At 36.2% G+C, this 23301-nt stretch overlaps 2 protein-coding genes and 1 long non-coding RNA gene across 5 annotated transcripts in view; 2 read left to right on the forward strand and 1 right to left on the reverse strand.

Moving 5' to 3' along the window:
- The window catches only part of LOC119066500, a 108113-nt gene extending 85969 nt beyond the window's left edge, over positions 1 to 22144 (reverse strand). The window contains exon 1 of one of the 2 annotated variants that reach the window (XR_005085761.1): positions 21405 to 22128. The gene's annotated coding sequence lies outside the window, so the exon portion shown is untranslated. Of the gene's footprint in view, positions 1 to 21404 lie in introns of both variants that reach the window. The other variant, XM_037169012.1, reaches the window with a different exon arrangement.
- LOC119066501 lies at positions 2232 to 15529 on the forward strand. Its single transcript, XR_005085762.1, has 2 exons — positions 2232 to 2265; positions 15463 to 15529. It is a non-coding gene; the product is annotated as an uncharacterized LOC119066501 (long non-coding RNA).
- On the forward strand, positions 5608 to 8578 carry LOC119066499. 2 transcript variants are annotated; one of them, XM_037169011.1, is made up of 3 exons: positions 5608 to 5746; positions 5816 to 6087; positions 6160 to 8578. In XM_037169011.1, the coding sequence occupies exons 1-3, from the start codon at positions 5731 to 5733 to the stop codon at positions 8407 to 8409; spliced, it is 2538 nt and encodes an 845-aa protein (XP_037024906.1). In that variant the 5' UTR covers positions 5608 to 5730; the 3' UTR covers positions 8410 to 8578. The 2 variants fall into 2 exon arrangements, with proteins under 2 accessions (XP_037024906.1, XP_037024905.1); XM_037169010.1 differs by having other exon boundaries at positions 5816 to 8578.
- Positions 22145 to 23301: the final 1157 nt, after the last annotated feature.

Consider the following 23301-nt stretch of genomic DNA (forward strand, 5'->3'; position numbering starts at 1 on the left):
CACCAAGCAACGACCATAGCCATTCGGCTACAGAGTCACACACAGTTATACAGAACGTATAGAGTGTTCCATTTCGGAGATGGTTCAAGTTTGTCCCACGGCATCTTCATATAAAAAATACCGAAAGTGAACACGTAACTCATTTTTTGTATGATGTCCCACGGCATTAAAGTGAACTATATCCGAAATGGAACGCCCTATTGTTGAAGCGTACATACTAATCATTGACTACTTGATTTTATTTAGCGCGTCTCTATACATCACATTGCAATGTGTATATAGAACAGGTTGCTTGATCGTTCAAATGAATTCATGTTTGCATGTGAATGTTTGGTAGAAATTTTGGTAATATTTTGCATTGGAAAGGTGATTATGGCCCGAAATTGCGAAAAACGTTGTATCTACCACGGTAGGTATGCCGGTATTTTTTCGCACACGACGTCTTGTCGACCTCGGCTTCGCCTCGGATCGACAATCGACATCTAGTGCGAAAAAATACCTTCATACCTACCTTGGTAGATAAATAACTATTATTTAGATGCCGAAATTTATTTAAAACATTTTTGTATTATACAGCGAAATTTTGCATAATTTATTTTTAATCTAATAAAGTATCGTGAAAAATTAAGAAAATAAGCGAAGTCAGAAACCTTTTTCAACATGCGTTGAGGGCGCCATCTTTTTTATTCAATCAAAGTTATGTCGATTCACATATAAAAGTATAGGGATATTTAGCACATATGTAAACAAAATGTCCTTCTTGGTTTGGCAAATGACCCTTCTTTTCGCATTGTACATTTTATGAACACAAAAACTGCTTCATAAAAAAAAACAAAAACGTTTTTCTGTGTGCTGTAGAATAATTTTCTGCTCACAATAATTTTCTTTGTCGAAATAAAATCATGGTTTGGAACTTAATTCAAAAATGAAACCTCGTTATATTTCCAAAATATTTTTGATCCTAAAATTCCTTCCGAGCTTAGATAGATGTAACAGAAAGTCAGCTTATTTTCGTCGTTGCTGTCGATAGCAGATAGTCGTTTTCGTAAAAGAGGTTCAGTGAATTAAACGTTTCATGTGAGCACACAAAAAAGAAATTAAATTAGAAATTTCTTTGATCAACATCTTCAGCTATATATAGAGTGTTCCATACCTTTGACTTCAGGAAACGTTAAACCGAGAAAATATAATTTCCCAGGAACAAACAAATTTTATCATAATAACAATTCGGTACAAAAGAAAGTGATAAGCACAATAATATTCATATAATACGCAGACACACATTCATTGGAAGAGCTAATTGCTTTGACGATGAATTTTGTATGTAACGCAGAATACGTACGTTTAACGTTAATACATTTAAAGAACAATATGTGCGATAAATCCGAAACCAGTACACTTCATCGCATAGTCATACATAATGTATGTTCTAAATTTACTTTTAAATATTTAATGTGTTTAAGAATTTCAAACCAAATAAGAGGAGAAAATCTGTAACAATTTGCTCAAAAGTGTTTTCGCTCGTCTTTTGTTCCGGCTGTAATGTTTAAAATGGTGAATGGAGTGTGGAAGAGTCAACAAATTTAATGAAATTAGTAGAAATTTCCATCCTTGTAAAATCAAATTTTCACAGGATTGAAGCAATAACAATCGTTAAGTCCTGATGCCGGAAATGAATGAATCGTAAGGGCATGTTTTGGGACGGGGTTTTGTTCTTATTATTCCCTTGTAACTCTGACTGACTATGTCTTCATTTCAATTGTTACAATTTGGCCTCTTGCTGATGATTTGAATCCAGTAAATTACAGACTGTACCGACTGTACTCGTGGCGATATGATATAGGAAGGAAACGAAAAAATGGTTTGTATGCGCGCTCTTCGATATACTGTTAAAAAGGGTTACTAACCTCTAAATCAGATCATGGTGCCTTCTGACTCTATTAGAAATGAGAAGGGTATCACGACGGTATAATAATAGAATCTGTTACGTCTCTTGTTCTTTGTTGAAAATTTATAATTGTCACAGTTATAGCGCAAATATAATATTAGATTACCTGGACAGACTTACACGCTACAGCCGTAAAATTTCAACTCTCTGCCAGTGACAAAATCTTTTACTTCAATCACGACAGAGTAAAGTTAACCAGGCAGGAGCGCTGGTGTGACTAGGGACCTGAATAATCTAGTAGCCCTATATTTTTTGCGAATAAAATTTTTCAATTTATGTCAGCGTTCATTTGAGTTCATTTTCATCCCGTGTATTAGGTCTCTTATTTGACGTTTCGAAAATGAACCGCTCCTGCCTGGTTTATTTTACTCTGCCGTGCTTCAATTGCTTTAACATTGTCGTTGTTCTAGACAGTTATAGATGATTAGACGTTTCTAAATCATCTTTTCCTTTCCTTTACAGTCCTAATTGCCATTACAACGAAATATTACAACGTTCCCTAAAAACAAATTTATTTTTTTTTCAACTCAACTCACGTAATATAGAGACATACCCATCGAGCATACCATGTTATATGTATTTTGTTGTCGTTTTCCAACATTTTATACCATTCGAGCATAAAAGAGAATTTCATATATCCCCAAAGACATCATTTGGCTCGTCGTCTTTTTACTATACACAGCCCATATTATTATGAACGGCATATAGAAATCGATATATGAAAATTAGATATTTTCCTAGGCGTATTTCATATTCCATACGGGTGGATAGGAAGTGGAGAGATCGTTAAGAATATGCAAAAAAAAAGAATGGATTCTCGTTTGGATTATACAATAAACAAACCAAAGAGATATATTAACGAATGAAATGACACCAAAATGTTTATATTATGCGCTAATATTATTAAAGAACATCATTGGGTTTTATATGATAGAAATTGAGAAATTATTGAAATTTTAGTGTTGTGTACGGCGTAAGCATAAGATACGTGTTTAATTCTAGTGTCTTTCACGAAAACGAATAATTTCGGTTTGTCGTTTTAACCGATAAATTATGCATACTACTTCCACGAATGACATGCCATTATAATAAGTGATTAAAGTTGATGGTCTTTTGCGTCGGTATTTAAATCAAGGTTAACATTTTACGGACCACGCAGAATATATAGTAGAAAGAATGTATAGATGAGTACACAGAGTTGGTGAAAAATGTTGACATAAAATGTATGAGCCATCTGTCAAATAGTTCTGATGCTTGATGTAAACCTGATGTAAACGCTTATTTTTCATGTTTTTTTGCACTGTCTCACGATGGTAAACAGTTCGTAAACAGAACGTACTTCAAGTATGAGTAGTACTCTTAATAACGTACTGAAACTTGACAGTGTAAAACACTGTAAAAACCCATTTCATACAAAATAGTAGGACACAACGTCCTTGTTTGGAGATTTTTATTTTGCCGAGAGTGAGTTTTGTAGCCAGAGCCGAACGTAACACTATGGATAAAAATCTGAAGAGTCCTGATTTCGTGTGAATAAGGGAGGGACTTATCGATTTTATTCGCGATTTCTTGTCAAATATCAATAGAAATACGAAAAATAAGAAACTCGTACATCGGGCATCCTCAAAATATTGTCTCATTTAAAAGATTTTATAAAAAGAAAATCTATGAAAATAGCACTTCCCACTCAATTTCACACCCAAATCACATCCACCTTGAACTTAGTCAAATATGGTTTAACGAAGAAAATCATCGTAAAAGTCGTTCATCGGAACATGATTATAGTTTTGTATGCTTGCTAAGAGGACCGAAAGTAAAGCTGTCAATTCGCGGGGCGAAAGCGAAAGCTTTCGCCCCGCGAATTGACATTTCTCTACTTTCGGTCCTCTTAGCAAGCATACAAAACTTAATACGTAACTCTTTCGGCCTACTCAATCGATACGTAAATAACTATTTCAAACGTCAAATCGCCAACACAAAAATGTAGTGTTTGTTGTGAAAATGTCATAATTTCGGTGATTTCGGTGTGATTTAATTCAGATTTTGTGAGGAAATGTGCTTCTTGCAGAAGAGATGACCCAGTAGAAATGAAATGACGGCGGTAATCTTAAAAATTACGTTTAAGCGGAAACGTTTTGCTTTAAATGTGTATCCGTTTCCGGTAAAATAAATTAGTGCGAAAGCAACTACTTTTCATGAGCTTTATAATAACACTTTTAGTTAGGGGTGGGTCACATCCCTTATTGAGTTGACTCGAAGTTTAGCCGACTGCGTGACTTTTCACCTGTGCATCAATCTGATGCAAGAAGATCGATTTTCATGACCTTGTAAACGTCAGACACGATCGCAGCTGTCAAACATGTCGAAAAATATCGAATGATTTGAAAGGACGATTTTCCAAAGTATATAAACACAAAGGTAATGCAGACCCTCAGCGGATCAGAGAAATTACGGATCCAAACTTTCAGGTGAATTCATTTTCGTATGTTGTCTAACTTAGACTTGTGCAACATGACGCCTCTAAATCCTTCCAATTCACCACTTAATACAACTTGACGCAAACGAATTTTATATGTGTGCAACATAACACCGCTAAATCGTTTCAAATTTACCACAGATGCAACTTGACGCAAACGAATTCAATACGTGTGCAACATGACAGAGCTAAAATTCACCTGAAATTTTGGATCCGTGTGTAACTGTGGATTTGCATTACCTTCAGTGTTTATATACTTTGCGATTTTCATGTAAAAACCAGTAAATTGAACGCAGTTAACGGTAATTAATTTAGGTTAAGGACTACTTGACGAAAAATTAAGTTAACGTTGACGAGTACCGTATAATGATCGATCGGTATAGGTTTCTTCCAAGGTCGTTCAAAATGTTAATCGTCATCCACAGAGAAGCCAACACAACCTCACTTTGAAGTTTTAACGAAGAAATTTGTTTAAGTTGCGGTTATGTTTGCTTCTGTGGATGACGGTCGGTTGTTTTCGGCCTGTCAAAATTCGTTTTTACCGTACGATGGAAGAAACCTATGCTTGTTTTATGGCAAGGAACAGGCTTTCAGCTCGAAGGGGCTCAAATGGACGGGAGAACTATAGTATTGGCCTCGTATTTATTCGAATTTTACATCTAAAGCAGTCTGAACATATTGACGACCAACGTATTCGTTCAGTTCATTCACAGCATCTGCAACCGTTCACTGATGCTATGGTTCATTTGAATTTCTGCCATTACTTTTTGAAAGCTGTAAAAAATACGTGTCCAATTTTTTAGCCCGTCAGACCGTCCTCATACCCGTTTAGAGGTGAATGTCCGTTCCTTCCCATAAAATACGATTAGCTAACATAATCTACTGCCATGCGCTGGAACAGATTTTTTTAACGAAAAACTTTTACAGCGCCATGGGCACAGTAACTGAATTGGTAATGTGTCGAGTAAAGCCACACTGACATTTTATACCAAAATGCAAACCTTAATTTCATTTTTCGTTTATTTACTTAATTGAAGGCTGTAGATCAGAGAGATGCTAAGATAACGGCTGGGACGCCGTTTCGACGGATATTAGCATCTCTCTGCTGTAGATTTACAGCCTTGAATTTAGTTGAAGTTGACTGGACGAAAATCGCCCTACTCCGTTAAAACAGTGTGTATGTGTAGCGTCATCTATTTTATCTCGCCCGGCCGTCATTATTAAATGTCATTTGAAATGATGCAATCTTTGTCACGCTGCTTGAAGATTATTCAATGAAAATTTTAAACGATAAACGACCATCACAATGGATTCTGAGTGTTGTAAGTGTGAAAATACCTGCAGCGTCAATTCTGAGGAACGTATTTAAATGAATTTCATTTCTTTTGCAGCTCAAATCGTCACCGAAATCATCGATGAACTAATTGAAACGTGCACCAATTGTACACAGTTTCGAGACAATGACAATCGAACGCGTGGTAACGAGTTCAAACAATATTCTGATCAATGCGATGATCAATCTGATGCTGGCGAAAGTGGCCATAAAGAAATGTCACAGGAGGATGAGACTTCATATCTGGCTGTTGAAGTCGAGATATTCGAACAGTTTGACGCTTTGGAAGGCAATAATTGCCAAACAGTCGATATTAATGATCTGAATCGAGTCATCATTGATGAGAAACTCGATCGTGAAGACAATTGTGGGACGGATGCAAGATGTGCCGACAATTTAGAGGATGATAAGAAACTCGATCGTCAAGACAATGCTGAGCCAGCAAACGATGTCAAAAAATCAGCCGGAGCTGATTGCGAGCTTTCGATTGGGGCCACGGATGCAAGATGTGCCGACACTGTAGTCAATGATAAGAAAATCGATCGTCAAGACAATGCTGAGCCAGCAAACGATGTCAAAAAATCAGCCGGAGCTGATTGCGAGCTTTCGATTGGGGCCACGGATGCAAGATGTGCCGACACTGTAGACGATGATAAGAAACTCGATCGTCAAGAAAATGCTGAGCCAGCAAATGATGTCAAAAAATCACCTGGAGCTGATTGCGAGCTTTTGATTCGAGACACCGATTCAAGATGTGCAGACACTGTAGACGATGATAAGAAACTCGATCGTCACCGCAATGCTGTTTCAGCAACCGATGTCAAAAAAACAGCCGGAGCTAATTGCGAGGTTTTGGAAAGCTTCTCAATGGAAAACCGTAGAAGAACTACTATGACGAACAACTTGGCTTTAATGACAGTTGACAATAATGTCTCCAAGTACGAAGTCAGATGTGAAGGTTTTCCGATGAATATGATGGAAGAGGAGCTGGTTTTGAAGTTTGCCAAGTTTGGAGAAGTGTACAAATTGACGAAACACTTGGACAAGGAACTGATTTATGTCACTTTCATAAAGGCAGAAGATGCCGAAAAAGCGATCGAGGCATTGGATGGCCGAATGATCCAAGGACATCGGGTCAAACTGTACAAACAACTGCCCAATAGACGACTGATCGTCAGATGTATACCAAAAACGTTGAACCGAGACCGTTTGTTTGCAATATTCAAATCGATTACGCCAAATCTCGTATCGGTGTCCGTGTACAACGATCCGTTTAATGAGAATTTAATTCGGAATTTTTGTTACCTTGAGTACCCAGATTATTATCTTGCCGTCGATGCGAAGGATATTTTGTCATCGGTGCAAATTTTTCATACTTCGCGTCATTCTGTCGAATGGCCTGATCGACGTTTTGAGTGGAAAGAAACACCCGACACGCTTTTTATAAGCAATATACGCTTAAGTATGGGCTCTCGTGATGTATATGCTGTCTTCTCCGTTTTCGGCAAGCTTGTCGGCGTCAGTAAAAATGGTAGCTTTGCTAGTGTTAAGTTCCAGAAGGTCGACGATGCCAAACGTGCAACTATTGAGGTTGACAAGAAGTTGTTGGGTAACGAAAATGTCGAAATTTTATCTTTCAAGCTGCACAAAGAAAACTCCGGTTATGAAGGCGACAGGAATGTGTCGGGTAATAAAACGGAGAAAATTTCATCCGTCCACGTAATGCCAAGAGACGAACCGAACCTCAACTCCAATATATCGGACACATTGTACATCAATAATTTATCCGCGACACTGTCAGCTGCGGATTTGCGAAAGATATTTAGCACTTTCGGCAATGTTCTGGACATCGACATCGACCGAAACGAAGGTTTGGCCTCCGTTCACTTCCCGAACCAAGAACAAGCGAAACGAGCCGTATCTAGCATCGACAAGCGACAGCTTGGCAACGATGTTCACATTTCATTCTTCAATAACACCGTCGTTGGCAAGGCTTCCGATGTGTTGCACATCAGCAATTTGCGATCGAACGTTATGACATCGGATTTACGAAAACTGTTCGCCGTGTACGGGGAAGTTATGGAAATCGAATTGATCAGCAATTCGGCAATCGTTCATTTCCGTTATGCAAAAGACGCGAGAGCAGCTGCTCGTTCTGTTAATAGACAGTGTATGGGCGATGGCGTTAAAATTTCGTTTGGTGAAAGAACGGAAATGGAAATTGAGAAAAAGCCTGCCGTAACAGCGGAAAACAAATTCGAGAAAAAACCTGCCGGGACATCGGCTAACAACATTGAGAAAAAGCCTGCCGCCACACCGAAAAGCAAAATTGATCAAAAGCCTACCGGGACATCGGCAAATAATATTGAGAAAAAACGCGCCGAGTCGGAATATAAAACTGAGAAAAAGCGCCTGGCTACGTCCAACACCCTGTACATTTACAACATTTACAACGACATGACCACATGGCGATTGAGACAACTGTTCACGGCGTACGGTCACGTGATGGACATCAACGTGTATGCGGATTATGCTTCGGTTCAATTCGCATGTGAAAATGATGCCATACGGGCTGCCCATGCGATCAATCGAAATCATTTGGGATCGAGCCCGGGTTTGCTGGAAATTTTATTTTTTCCGAAAAATCTTTAAAGAGGAAATTTGATTGAGAATTTAATTTTGTTTTTTGATTTTCGCAAATGATAAATTCGAAGGTAAAGCAACTTTTACCATTTGCTTTTTTGTCGGTTCCAATTGATTATTTTGATCAAGATTTTGAATTTTGTTAAAGAAATGAAATGAATAAAATGGAATTGTTACATAAAATTGTCCGGCCGTTTCTCCATCTGACCGAAAAAAATGAAAAAAAAAAGATAAACGATCGACCTAACAACTTAGCTAGCCACATGGATCGTGGAACTTATTGGTAAGTTTATCACATCTCTTTTATTGCCTTTCAATATAAAGCACTGAAAACTCTCAATTCAACGTTTCAAAGACAACAATCGCTACCTCGTGACTCTTATATTTTATACCATTTTAGAGTTGGGATCTAGCACACTCATTCTATATCCACCAGGGCCTATTTTTAGGTTTTTTACAAGATACAAGAAAATTTTAGTTTTTAGCCCCGTACGAAGTACGAAGGGGCTTATAGGATTACGATGCCGTGTGTAATTGATGGAATTCGAAGCAGACGGTAAGGGCAAAGTGTTTGCCTATGTTCATAGATGACGAATCCGCAATAAAAATTTGGGCCGTCTGTCCGTCTGTCCGTCTGTCCGTCTGTCCGTCTGTCCGTCTGTCCGTCACGTCGATATCTTGAGTAAATCAAATCCGATTTCAAAAAATTTTTTTTTCCCTGAAAGATAGTCAAAATAGTGAGGCTAAGTTCGAAGATGGGCATATTCGGGTCGGCCCTTCGTGAGTTAGGGCCACCTAAGTGATTTAAGGTCTTTTGGTGATATTTATGGCAAAATAAACGATGGAAATGTAAATGACACGGCAAATGATAGGTATTGTCAATACCAATCCAGGAAAAAAAAGTTTTTTAAAATCGGGTGAGTGGACCGTGAGTTAGGGCCTTAGAAGTGAAAAGCTACTAGGGCCCTATGTGTATTTTACATAGAACTCAAGTAAATTTCATCCGTTTTTCGTAATTTTTGTTTCATTTGAAAGATAATCGAACACCGAATAGAATGTTGTTGAAAAAAAAATTAAATTTGGGTCCTTGGACTAAGGCCGCTACTAGGGCCCTATGTGTATTTTACATATAACTCGAGCAAATTTCATCCGTTTTTCTGTAATTTTTGTTTCATTTGAAAGGTAATCAAAGGCCGAATAGAATGTTGTTGAAAAAAAATTAAATTTGGGTCCTCGGACTAAGGCCGCTACTAGGGCCCTATGCGTATTTTACATACAACTCGAGCAAATTTCATCCGTTTTTCGTAATTTTTGTTTCATTTGAAAGATAATCGAACACCGAATAGAATGTTGTTGAAAAAAAATTAAATTTGGGTCCTTGGACTAAGGCCGCTACTAGGGCCCTATGTGTATTTTACATATAACTCGAGCAAATTTCATCCGTTTTTCGTAATTTTTGTTTCATTTGGAAGGTAATCAAAGGCCGAATAGAATGTTGTTGAAAAAAAAATTAAATTTGGGTCCTCGGACTAAGGCCGCTACTAGGGCCCTATGCGTATTTTACATATAACTCGAGCAAATTTCATCCGTTTTTCGTAATTTTTGTTTCATTTGGAAGGTAATCAAAGGCCGAATAGAATGTAGTTGAAAAAAAATTAAATTTGGGTCCTCGGACTAAGGCCGCTACTAGGGCCCTATGCGTATTTTACATACAACTCGAGCAAATTTCATCCGTTTTTCGTAATTTTTGTTTCATTTGAAAGATAATCGAACACCGAATAGAATGTTGTTGAAAAAAAATTAAATTTGGGTCCTTGGACTAAGGCCGCTACTAGGGCCCTATGTGTATTTTACATATAACTCGAGCAAATTTCATCCGTTTTTCGTAATTTTTGTTTCATTTGGAAGGTAATCAAAGGCCGAATAGAATGTTGTTGAAAAAAAAATTAAATTTGGGTCCTCGGACTAAGGCCGCTACTAGGGCCCTATGTGTATTTTACATATAACTCGAGCAAATTTCATCCGTTTTTCTGTAATTTTTGTTTCATTTGGAAGGTAATCAAAGGCCGAATAGAATGTTGTTGAAAAAAAATTAAATTTGGGTCCTTGGACTAAGGCCGCTACTAGGGCCCTATGTGTATTTTACATATAACTCGAGCAAATTTCATCCGTTTTTCGTAATTTTTGTTTCATTTGGAAGGTAATCAAAGGCCGAATAGAATGTTGTTGAAAAAAAATTAAATTTGGGTCCTCGGACTAAGGCCGCTACTAGGGCCCTATGCGTATTTTACATACAACTCGAGCAAATTTCATCCGTTTTTCGTAATTTTTGTTTCATTTGAAAGATAATCGAACACCGAATAGAATGTTGTTGAAAAAAAATTAAATTTGGGTCCTTGGACTAAGGCCGCTACTAGGGCCCTATGTGTATTTTACATATAACTCGAGCAAATTTCATCCGTTTTTCGTAATTTTTGTTTCATTTGGAAGGTAATCAAAGGCCGAATAGAATGTTGTTGAAAAAAAAATTAAATTTGGGTCCTCGGACTAAGGCCGCTACTAGGGCCCTATGTGTATTTTACATATAACTCGAGCAAATTTCATCCGTTTTTCGTATTTTTTGTTTCATTTGGAAGGTAATCAAAGGCCGAATAGAATGTAGTTGAAAAAAAAAATTTGGATCCTCGGACTGAGGCCGATACTAGGCCCTATGTGTATTTATACTCAATAAATTAAAATTTTAGGGCTATTTGAAATTTTTGTTTTATTTGAAAGGAACGTCGTACGGGGCTTCGTAATTGCGCTATGCGCAATTTATAAGATGTACACATTACATAATAATTTTACTTTAACTACTTTAACCGGCGCATAGGCTTACGGTCAAAGTAGGGTGACAGACGCACTAGGGTCACGTACGCAATAGATATACGGGTTTGTACGGGGCTCAGTCGCAGCAAACGCTCCGACTGTTCTGATGGCTCGTTTTTTAGAAATTGAAGAATTTTGTAGGAAAATTTCTAAAGATTCTAAAATTCTCAGAGAATTCTAGAAAACGTTTTCTGGAAAATAGTTCCTGATATCCACTATGGGAGTTAATGAATACTGAGCTGTACCCGACTAAGACTTTCAAACTTTGTGGTTTTTCCATAGACTCTCGAATCTAATTTCGTGTAAATTCGTCATCGTCATCTACTCTCATGATATCAAATCAAGAGTCCTTAGCTTAAAGTTCTTTGTCTTGACTCATAAAATCCAAGAAATTTTGACTGTACGTCTGGCTCCAGCCTTTCACAGACGGTAAGCTCATCAAAATCTAAGCAAGTACAATTGAAAATAGTTTGCCACCAACGCACTTCAAGCATGAGTGGTACTCTAATTAGAGTACTGAAACTGGACCGTGTATGACACTGTAAAAAATGTGTGAAATTTTTTTCACACAAAATATTTGGCAGCTGTCACTCGAATAACGTATTCTTGAAGTGCGTTTGTATGTTCACATTTTTCCTTCAATAAATTTATAGCTGGTCCACCTAACGCATATATCCTGTCATATCATTAATGAAGTGAAGACGCAGTTTGTAGCTTGTGGACCAGCTGATGAGTTGCTGCTACTGATCTATTTTCAATCGATGAAAATCTAATACTTCCCTGACGATAACAAAGAAGAAGAAGATGATTGTAAAAGTATAACGTGACTAAGAAAACGTCTGTTTCATTATTAAGAGATATCCTAGGAAATCATTAATAATCGATTATTGACAGCAATGACGAATATAATACGTAATCTTAAATCAGAAAACGAAAGAAGTAAAAGATTCTCAATCGGCACTCTTAACTGGTAATTATTGGTAATTTACTTTGCCTTCTCACACTAAAACGTGTACCCTCAATTATACAGACGTTTGAACAAAATAAGTAACAGATTCAGAGACTACAATACGCAATTTCTGAAAATTTTAAATCATTTTAAAAAGGTATCAGAACAGATTCTGAACTTCTACTAAGGCATCAAAACATTCTCAACAAATTTTTACAGATGAGGATAAATTTTCCAACCAGTGGCCATTTATTTTCTGTTAAGATTCTGACAAATTATTTATGCGATTTGATGAATAGAAGCTATGAATTAAAAGTTTGTTTGAAACTAATTAATTTTCTCTTCAATTAGGGCCTTTTAAAATATTTGGTAAAAACAAAAAAAAAACTTTTTCCACATTTCCTATATCTGCCACTTTTAATAATGTTTTCGCAACAAAATATAAAATTAGACGGAAACCTCTCCCAAAAATGTCAAGGGTTTTCCAATTAAATTGAATCTCTTCTATCAAATAAACTTTTATTTTCGAGTTGTTTTGTGAGTTCCATCTTTGTGATCTCTACGTATACACTGTGTTATGGGTGTAACATCATGCTTTGTATTTATACTTATATTTACTGTATACGTTCAGCTTTCGTATTAATAATTTTATTTATATTAACACATGCCATTTTCGCTACACTTTATGAGCAATAGCTTTCCAAAATTTCAATTTTAATGCAGTTTGTAATTAATAGTTGGAAAAGTTTTTAATTAAGTTGAGTTGTTTGTTAATTTCGTACGGTTAATTAAACTAAATAGACTAGGTGAAAGCATCGAGGATAACATACCGACGATGGATAGTTTTAAAATGAGAAACTTATTTCAAATGATTCAAAAGTACGAGATGATACAGTGAAGCAATTAGAAGTTGGACTTAGTTTTGATGTAGCGGTTTTAACAAGCTGCATCAGACTTTTGTTCATGGCACAAATGTACTGGTGACTTGTGGACGTATACCAGTACATCTTAGGCAGAGCCTATTTTAATGCAATAGTTTCACTAATTTCGCTGAGTTTCTCCAATTTAAAGAAGATAGATTCACTAAGTTTCTCTAAATTTCATCGAAATTTGTTTAGGTTCTAATCTTAGGTGTATATCAGAGCCCTTTGTTGGCAAATTCATTTACCAAACTTCCTGAATTTTACCGGAATTTTACAAACTTTACAAAAAATTTACTGAATTTACCGAAAATCTTCGGATTTTGAATTTACCAATAATAGGTCCTGGTACATAATATATGTACTAAAAACATAAGTAAAACCAACCATCTGGTAAAAGCAACTATAACACAACCAGGATGATTTTCTTTTTAAATGCTTCACTGCAAATCGACTATGATTGCAACTTATACGAGAGAGAAAAAAAAAACTGGAAAATTATTGCGAAAACATTACGTTCCTATTTATACAAAGTCTCGTTCACTTCATCCACACAACAATATTTTCAGTCGTGTTTAAATCAGCAAAGAAAAAATAAAATACGAAAAAGAAATGTGGATAACCGGATGGAAAATAAAATAAACTGCAGTCATTGCTGAGAAGCCCCCCGGAATGGATACAGTTTATAACATGAACATTTTCCTTGCGGTTGTTTTTCCAATATTTAAATATTTGTAAAAGTTCCGAAGCTGCCGCATTTTACATTTTTTCTCGATATTTTCACTGAGAATCACCCCATTTGAAAATGTTTAAATTGAAGTGTCTTTTGATTGTGTCGGTGCTGTGGGATAGATAGGATTTATACATACACATCGGTTGATATAACTGAGATAACGACCGAAATGGGGAAGGTATTGGTGGATTTAATATAATTTTATATGCTTCACTGTGTATCTCGATCTGTAAAATGATTAAATTGCTTCAGCATTTTTGTTTTGACACTAGGTAAAGCTTATGTAAGGCTATAAGTTCATAAATATAATGCGTCTAAATGAAAATATTCCGCAATAGATGTGAAAGTTGTCTAGCCGAGGCAAAGCCGAGCATAATCGTATCAGTTTAGGCATAAGTTAGGGACAAGATTTTATGGGATCCTAATTTTTACAAACGTCATTTTTACGAACTAGTGCCTAAATTTTTGTAATTTTTTGTTTGGACTCGTGTGATTATAGCCCTTAAATTTGTCGTTGGCTATACCGTTACCAGGCCACTATCATTGGTACAGAATTTACTGCAATTTACGAGATTTTATCAAAAATCACTAGAATTTGCCCTGCTTTACAGAATGAAACAATTAATTTTCCGCTCAGTGAGGTAATAGAAATTTCGTCGCGAAACAAAATACTTCAAACAAAAATTGGACTTTTAAACTTTTCATCACTAGTTATGTAAATGAGAGCCCATCGGCTGTGAATACGGTGCCTCTAAGTCAAAATAACGTTTTATAAAAGCGCACCCACAGGGCTATTTATAAAAATCACGTCAGAGTAAAGACAACCAGGCAGGAGTGCTTGATTTGAGTAGTGACCTGAATTATCTGGTAGCATTATATTTTGCGAACAACATATGTCAGTGTTCATTCGAGTTCATTTTCATACAGAGGGATTCTTTTGAAATACAGCCTACCGAAATCGGACGCATTTTCCAGTGGACTTTTTTATATGTGCCTAGAAAGGACTTCTACCCTAGAACCCAAAACCACTTTAAAAAAAAAAATCGAAGCTTTTGTGACTGGTGAAAGGTGATCAAAAACCGAAAACTTGCACTTTTCTTACCAAAATTTCTCCGGGTACACGAGCCGTACAGGGTCGTGTGGGGTGTCATTAGAAAGGTAATCACATGTACTATTGAGCCGAATAGAGACTCGTTGGTTTTAAAATTAATCCACACTGAAATATGTGCAGTTGAAGTTTTCAACCGAAAACTTGCACTTTTCTTACCAATATTTCTCTAGTTACACGAGCCGTACATGGTGGTGTGGGGTATCATTTGAAAGGTAATTTTATGTGCTTTTGGGCCAAATAGGGTCTTATGGGGTTTGGATGCATATGCGATGAAATATGAGAAGTTGAAATGTTTAAGTGCCCGCAAATTTTCGGCTTTCGATCACCTTTCACCAGCCATAAAAGCTTCGAAGAATTTTTTTGAGAGTGGTTTTGGCTTCTAGGGTCGAAGTCCTTTCTAGGTACCTATAAAAAGTTCCACTAGAAAACACGCCCGATTTCGGTAGGCTGTTTTTCAAAAGAATCCCTCACGGTGTATTAGGTCCCTTATTTGACGTTTCAAAAATGAACCGCTCCTGCCTGGTTTATTTAACTCTGCCGTGATAAAAATGGCTTCGTCTCGAACCATTTACCATTCCTCGAACATAAAACACCCTTTACAGTTCTTGTAGTATAAATAACTATAAATTCGATTTGATCCTTTTCCGTATGAATTTTCATCTAAAGAATTTTTCATTTAAAATACTAGGCAAACAGTTTCCATTTCGCGGCCCAAAATGAAGTTTTTCGAAAGAGTACCCACAAAGTTGTTACAGAAATGAAAATCGGTATCCAAAAAGTGTTCCAACCAGATATCAGTTGAATTCGATCAGATCCAGAACACATAATATTTCGATTGAGGGACATCGTGGTGACATACATGAAAATCCATCATCACGGTTTGAGTTAGTTCTGTAAAGAACTTATATGTTGAGTGAAAAGCCTGAATTACTAAAAGTAACATTTTCGATTAGAATTTCTATGAAGCAATTCTGAAATTCAGTTGATTCTAAATTTTGTATAGACCGACACGACGTTATTATGGGACCATAATATGAAAGCTACGAACAGTAGAGATTAATCAGCTTAATAGAAACGGATTCACCAAGATAAAACCTACGTCAGTCGTCCATGGCAAGTGCAAACGTACAAACATTCAACGTTTTAGTGCAGACAAAGAGATATTTTTTGACTATCTGCTCCTTCACACATACATCATTCGGTTACATTTTTGTTGCATGATAACCGTCAGCCTAATGCTGGTGGTGCTTTTAATCCAGCGAAGTGCTCTCTATAGTAATTTGCAACTTCCGCACTAAATGAATGACTTCATAAATTATTTCCACGAACAAAATTTTTATTTTTCCTTTTTATATAGTTTTAGCTCTGCAAAACAGCGCAACAAATATCCGTATTTATATTTTAAAAGCTAAGCCAAAGCCATTAGTTGTTTTAATGCATTTTTGCTTCCATCCGATAAATCATCCAGCAAACACGAATGTGTCAATGTAAACCGCATCCATAATTCAATCACACTGTGTACGGGGGTGATATTATACACAAACATAGCCCCCCTGAATAAAGTAGATATTATGCTTGATTTCGATACTGTTCCGTCGATATTGTCGTTACATGTACATTCCCGTTGATCGATGCACATGCAACGTTTTCATATTATGTTATAACTATGCCGTTGTGTAGTGAATGTTACATGTAATCATGAGATAAACATTTATTACAAAAAAATAAAAATTGAATCCAACGAGGATATCTCACATGGGATTACGAAGCAATAACATGCGAAGAAGGAACGTATAATGGTAAATAAAATCTGAGATACGTTTGAGCGAATGGAACTACTTCAGGAATAATAATGCACAACATGCACCAGGTATCTGGTATATGTGTGCCCATATTTGCCTTACAATATAAATCATAAAAGTATAATGCACACACACGATTGCAACTGGTTTCTAAGCCGTATACTACCCGATATTGACAAACTATCAAAGCAATGATCCGCAGAGTAAAAATGAACTACATGAGAAGTACAATAAGGATTTCCTAAAGAGGATTTACTTCTTGAGCTCTTTCAGGTGGAATATTCGTCTTTGTATTTCACGTTTGTCATACTGAAAGCCTTTTGTCAACCGAGTATGAATACTTTCTTGAGTTAACATAAAAATTGCGGCGCCTTTGAAAACCCATAATTTAAAGATATTTGTTAGAGACAATGACGACCAAAGTAGGTATGAACTTAGTTAAAGTCGTCTTATATAGAAACCTGCATGTTAAAACAATTGAAGTAAGAGATTTTTTCAGATTAAGTGTAAGTGATCTAGTGATAGATTCGGTACTCTAAAATATACAAAGCAAAGGGAGTACAGACTCAAATCCAAAAATTCGACACAACTTGAGATCATACATCATAGGTCAGAAATCTTGCAAATGTTCTCGGTGCTAATTTAGTCCCATTTTTTTGTATTACCAGAATTAAGTGTCAACTCAACTTAACTCTATAGCGAAGTGTGTAAGTCGGTACTTAACATTCAACTATTAACCTGTCACTGACGGAAAGCACATCAACAGTTTTACTATCTGATCTATTACTTCATTTGATCTAAGATTTTCAGAAATTGATTTCAGAAATCTTTTACTTCATATGTTTTGAACATACCTTTTGCTATATAAGACCTCGTTAGTCAGAGCTTGTCGTTTATTGTTGCTGTTGCTGTCGATAACAGATGACAGCCGTCCGTAATAGGTTAAATTGACTGTTGTGGGTTCGATATTCAACCGCAACACACGTGATTCTATTCATCAGATTGTTGTCGATCTATTTGATTGAATCGCTTATTTGGTTTGTGTCTTGGATTCAGTGACAACATCTCTCCGTACAACATGATCGTACCATTCAACATTTGTGAAAGTCAGCTCAGACTTTTCTAACTTCTAAGTAAGATCTTCATCCAGGGAAGATCCGTCACACACTTGCACGCCAAGTGGAGCCACTAGCGAACAGTCTGAGAACAGCATAGTAAATCTATCACCCAATTGTACTTTGCGTGGTGCTGAGAATCCGGACATCCGACGTTCTCAGTGTAAGCTTAATGGTTTTAAGGGATAAAACGAGATTAAAGCACTTAACCATTCATGAAGTACTAAAAACCGTAACATCTTCGCACGTGCCCAATAAAAAAAAAAAATTTTCGGAACAAACACTCTCGTTTCGTCCTCCATTTGACCTGGTAAACAATACATAACCAAACCATCCTCGTTATTGTTTGATCGTTATGCTTGGCATATCGTAGGTAAATAGCCCGAAAACACTTAGTTTGTTTACGTTGAATGAATATCATCAATATTTCCCCGAATGTATAAAAACGTCTTCGTCAGAACGCCCAAAGAGGAAAGCAATTTTTGATATTTTGTGTGGCATATTATCATCACAAAACCGTCTATTTACACACTAAAATGTGGACATCTACGCAATGTGGGCAATGTTTGAATGGATGGATTAATTTACTTTTATTGAAAATTGAGAAGAAAAACATTTGCTTTTATCTTACGAATTGGCATTATCATAAACAACATTTAAGCATACCAATGTTGAGTCAATCTCGCGTATTATTCATCCATTGTGCCATACACAATACCCCGGCGTTTCCGTATTATAAGCATTTTATTATTCACTTTCAGTATGATATGCGTGGAGGAAAAAAATAAGAGTAAAATTGTAGGTATAATAACACCAATCATGACATTGCGTTATTCCCCGTCTAATGTATACGCGTCAGTCACTCTGTTACTGGTGCGAAATATTCTATAACAACAAAACACATTTCTAATTTGCGTTATAATTAATTATGTGCTATTCTTAAAGCTTCTAATAGCTTTGAATATAATATAAAATTTATGTTCCCTGTTACGGTTTCCGGTAATAATATATGTGTACTCCTGCTGCTGCTGTGTGCTCCATATACAATTATCCACCTTATAATATACAATACACCATGATATAACGCCATATAATGAGTGCTAAACAATATTAATTCACTGTAGCGAAACAACACAGTCGTGCATACGGAAAATCGCGTGCTAAGAGCATATTATTAAAATAAATTTGTGTTTGCACGATTTTATGTGTGTGCTGCCTCGCAAGAGATGCTATTTTTCCTTCAATACGGAAAATCTTATCCTTATTTATTTTCCCTCATTTTCTCCAAGAATGTCTGAGTTTATGTTTCTAATTAAGTCGGCGGAAAGGAGCGATCGGTTAGCAGGAAAAAAAAATAAAATAAAAAAAAACGAAAACTTCTGGTTCCTCAATTATTTTTGTTCCTGGCATTTTCATGTAGAGCTTGCCGTAACATAAGGAGGAGGAAGATGCAAGATTTGTGGTTATATCAAAACATTGTCATGTTGTGTTGATAGGTTAAGTCTTTTAATTAAGTACCGATCTCATGCGGTGCTGACGAGCCAAATCTACCATTGTATAGTCTACCCGATGTGGGTGTACTGTTTGTGTTGATTTTTGGATAGAGAAGAATTACAGCGTCGATGAGATTACCTTCTAGTTCGTCATATTTAGTTACACCACCGAATATTGGTGACAAACATTTTAGACATTTACATAACTACGTATAAACAGCTGTTAAATCCAGTTTTCGTGTTAATATTGTTGATCCGAGGCAAAGCCGAGACTGTTCACTTTTATCCCGATTTTTGTAATGAATTTTACATGCTGATAGTTCAAGAAATTTAATGAAAAGAATGATTTTCGACTGGCAATACAAGTATTAGTAGATTACGTCTTTGGTTCCAGTTTTTTTTATTTTGACAAGAGCGCTTCTGGTTGGAATGTGAAAATGAACTGAACTGGCGCTTGGCTCATATGAAATATGTAGTTACATGGCTTGTGTGATTACTCCTCTCGCCTTCGGCTCGTTCCGCCAAGCTCACACTTACCAACAGAACAAACTTACATTGAAGGACGTGTTATACCATTACATCGCCTAATCGCGTAAAATATAGTACGTCCGTGGTTCCAAATTTTTATTTTGACGAGTGGGTGGTATTAACACCGCCCTACTTTTCGGGTAACTCGTCAAAATAGATTATGCATCTCTGTCCAAAATGTTTATTTTGAGGGTTTGGTTCTAGGCAAATACAAATTTTGAACAATGGACGTAATGTACAATTACTCATAGTATTGACACTATATGGGTTAGTATGACACTTGGGTGTTTAAATGTTCATGGTTATTTATTTCAATAAAAAATGAGATTTTCTTAATTTGGATGGCTTTTCGAACGGCCTTGATGAACACGGGACTAGATGATTCTTCGTCATGTCATCTGTTAACAACAGCGTCGACAAATATATGCAATGGGCTCTGACAATATTTGTTCTTATATACAGCCAGATTTATGGCACAACAAATGAAGTAAAAGATTTTGGAAAAAAATCAGTTGAAAGTATTTGTGAGAGTAACAGATCCGGTTATTATTCATTCACCCAACGTTTTTTTACTATATTCTCTCTCTTGTCTGCCTCAAAGCCCCGTGAATTGGACTCATAAAATAAATAAATTTCGATATCTCTTAACATCCAATCTAAACACCTCTTGATGGCAATAAACTCGAAAAAGGTTATTTGACCCTTTCAATTATTAACCGGTTGTACTTCAAATAACGGGCAAATTAATCTATTTTGCATTATTTAAATTTCATAATAACAACGAAACGAATGTCACATTTCACATCACCTTTTCCGCTTGTTTCATTCACTGCATAAGACTACAAGCAATAACAACAACAACCAGAAAATCTATTTTTAAAAACAACCGCACGAACCCACGCGGATATTCCACCAGCATCCCTACCCATAGAGTAATAAGAAAAAGAACCGCAACAAGAAAATATTTATTTTAATTTTGTTGGGTGATATGAGATATGACTGACTGCCGCCATAATATATCTTCAAGATGGTAATATCAATGAAGACGTACACCACCACTTTCCATCCACATATATATACAAGTTTAAGTGTCAAAACCCTTCTCGCGGAATATATTATGTGTCTTATGGGTGCTCACACGCGTAGCCTTTGTAAACTTCTTTTTTTCATCTTCCGTTGTTTGTTGTTATTGTTATGGTGGTGGTGGGCAATTTCTTTATTTATAATATTTTTAGTGGTGTTTCCTAGCGTTTACATAGCATAATGTCGTTTCGAAACCAAAATCTGTTGGGTACAAGAGATAATGTATGCAGCATTTTTCTCTCGGCTCTTTGAATATAATTTCGACTATACAGACATTTTTGCACATTGTACACATTTTGTGTGTATTTATATTGTACATACAAATATATATATAAATATGCTATAGGGGATGGGGTGTGTATAACGTTCCGGGCGGATGGCAAATAAAAAATAACAACTTACATATTTGAATTGCTGATTATCCAATTTGTATCCTTATCCATATTTATGCATGTTCAAAAATAAAAATCCCAGAGATGAGTACGAGAGTTGGTGAGACCGATGAGAAGCACTGTAAAGATTTTCCACTTGGTTGTTTAAAAAAAAAAAAAAATCAAACAAACATCACAAATTCCATTTTAGGGAAAAACAATAAGAAAAGATTTGGAAAAATAAAATTCTTTCTCAATTTCTCTTCCTCGTTTACTTCTTTTTTTTTCCTTCCTCTCCTTTATTTTTACTTTCGTTTCCCTTGATTTTTATGTGCGTTTAATATCACATTCACCTTCACTGTGTATTGACATGTACATATAATATAATACTTATTGGATGAGGCGAAACAATATCAAAACACCTGCGGTATATATACGTTTTGTTGTGTTAACCATCCAAATTGATTAATAACAAGCCATTTAAATCACCTTTAAACACCATTACTGAATGATTACGACACATACATCATCTAACAGGAGATCGACAATTCGACCGGTATGTGTGCGTTGTACAAACACCTCTTATACAGCAACCGAAACGATTAATTAATAATACGACGGTCGATTTATAATCACATCACATGAGACAGGTCTTGCTTTTCGGTTATAACTTTTTGTGTGTACACCTTGTCCTACACAATCAATTTTCTAAAAAAAATTTCGCCCAACACCGTTTCGGTGGATGCCAGACAAGAAGATCGTTTCGAGACTGACCTGCCAAAAATTTGTAGTGAAGATTTCATTGATATAAGAATTTGGAGGAGAGTAGAACCGTCGAAATGGCATCGAGTGCGCCGGCTCCGATGGTAACGCCAATTTTCTCAACGTAACTAACCAGTCTTGGTGTGTTGTTTTGGTGCGAGTATCTGAGGCTTCAGTAGCAAACGGAAAGCGTGCGATGCCACTTTATACAGCCAGAAATGCACCGGCTATTCCCTCAAGAAATTTATTCGCAGTGCTCGCCTTGGAATGTTTGGGTTGGGTCAGCGTTAACGTAAAATTCTTTTTTTTTCCCCATTCACATTATCCAACATTTTTTATTGTTCATGTCAGCACACACTATCTGTTCGAGTGGGAACATTTATATGGAAATTTCAAACTCTACTTGGAATTGAATAAATCTACGTGTGCTTGCAAGCGGAGGCAGACATTATGTTATTTATTCGTCTTTTCAGTATTTGATATCTCTTACATAGTTTGTTACAATTTACAAAATGAAAAGAGACTTTTTATAAGGTCGAAATGGGAATGGGAATTTGTTTTTACTTAGATTTCGGAAGCCATTTACTTCATAGATTTGGATCGCCACGCAGAGCTGGGATACTAATATTGTGTCGTCTGTTGGTAATTTGACATTACATTGGGTGTAACGGCGATGTTCGTCTAGACAATAGAAATTAATTTCAATTTATGTTCGGAATGGGAGCAATAATTTCACAGAATATTTCCGTATCGTAACGTTGTCATTGGTGGGATAGTGTACCGTATTTTATTGGTACATTAGATAGAACTTGTTATCACTAATGATGACGATGCCTGCAAAACATTCATGTTGTTAGAAATTTTCGTCTGAATAGAACATTTAGTTATTTAGCGGCTAACGGAGCTATAATCGTTATGCAATCATTCCGAATAGCCCGAGGGGGTTAGAGAAAAATGTTTAATATGCTGTACGTTCGACTAAAGAGCGGGTCTATAATGAATAGCAGTTTATCGAACAAAAGTTCAATTTAGATATTCAGCTATCCCGGGTCAATATAGGTATAAATACCTCGACATAAATGTTTACTACCTATTCAGTCTGCACAGACGTTGCAAAACTAATCACACCGGAAAATTAAATAGTTATGAACGAAGAACCTAGCATA

Source organism: Bradysia coprophila, chromosome IV, assembly GCF_014529535.1.
Source record: "Bradysia coprophila strain Holo2 chromosome IV, BU_Bcop_v1, whole genome shotgun sequence".
Lineage (NCBI taxonomy): Eukaryota > Metazoa > Arthropoda > Insecta > Diptera > Sciaridae > Bradysia > Bradysia coprophila.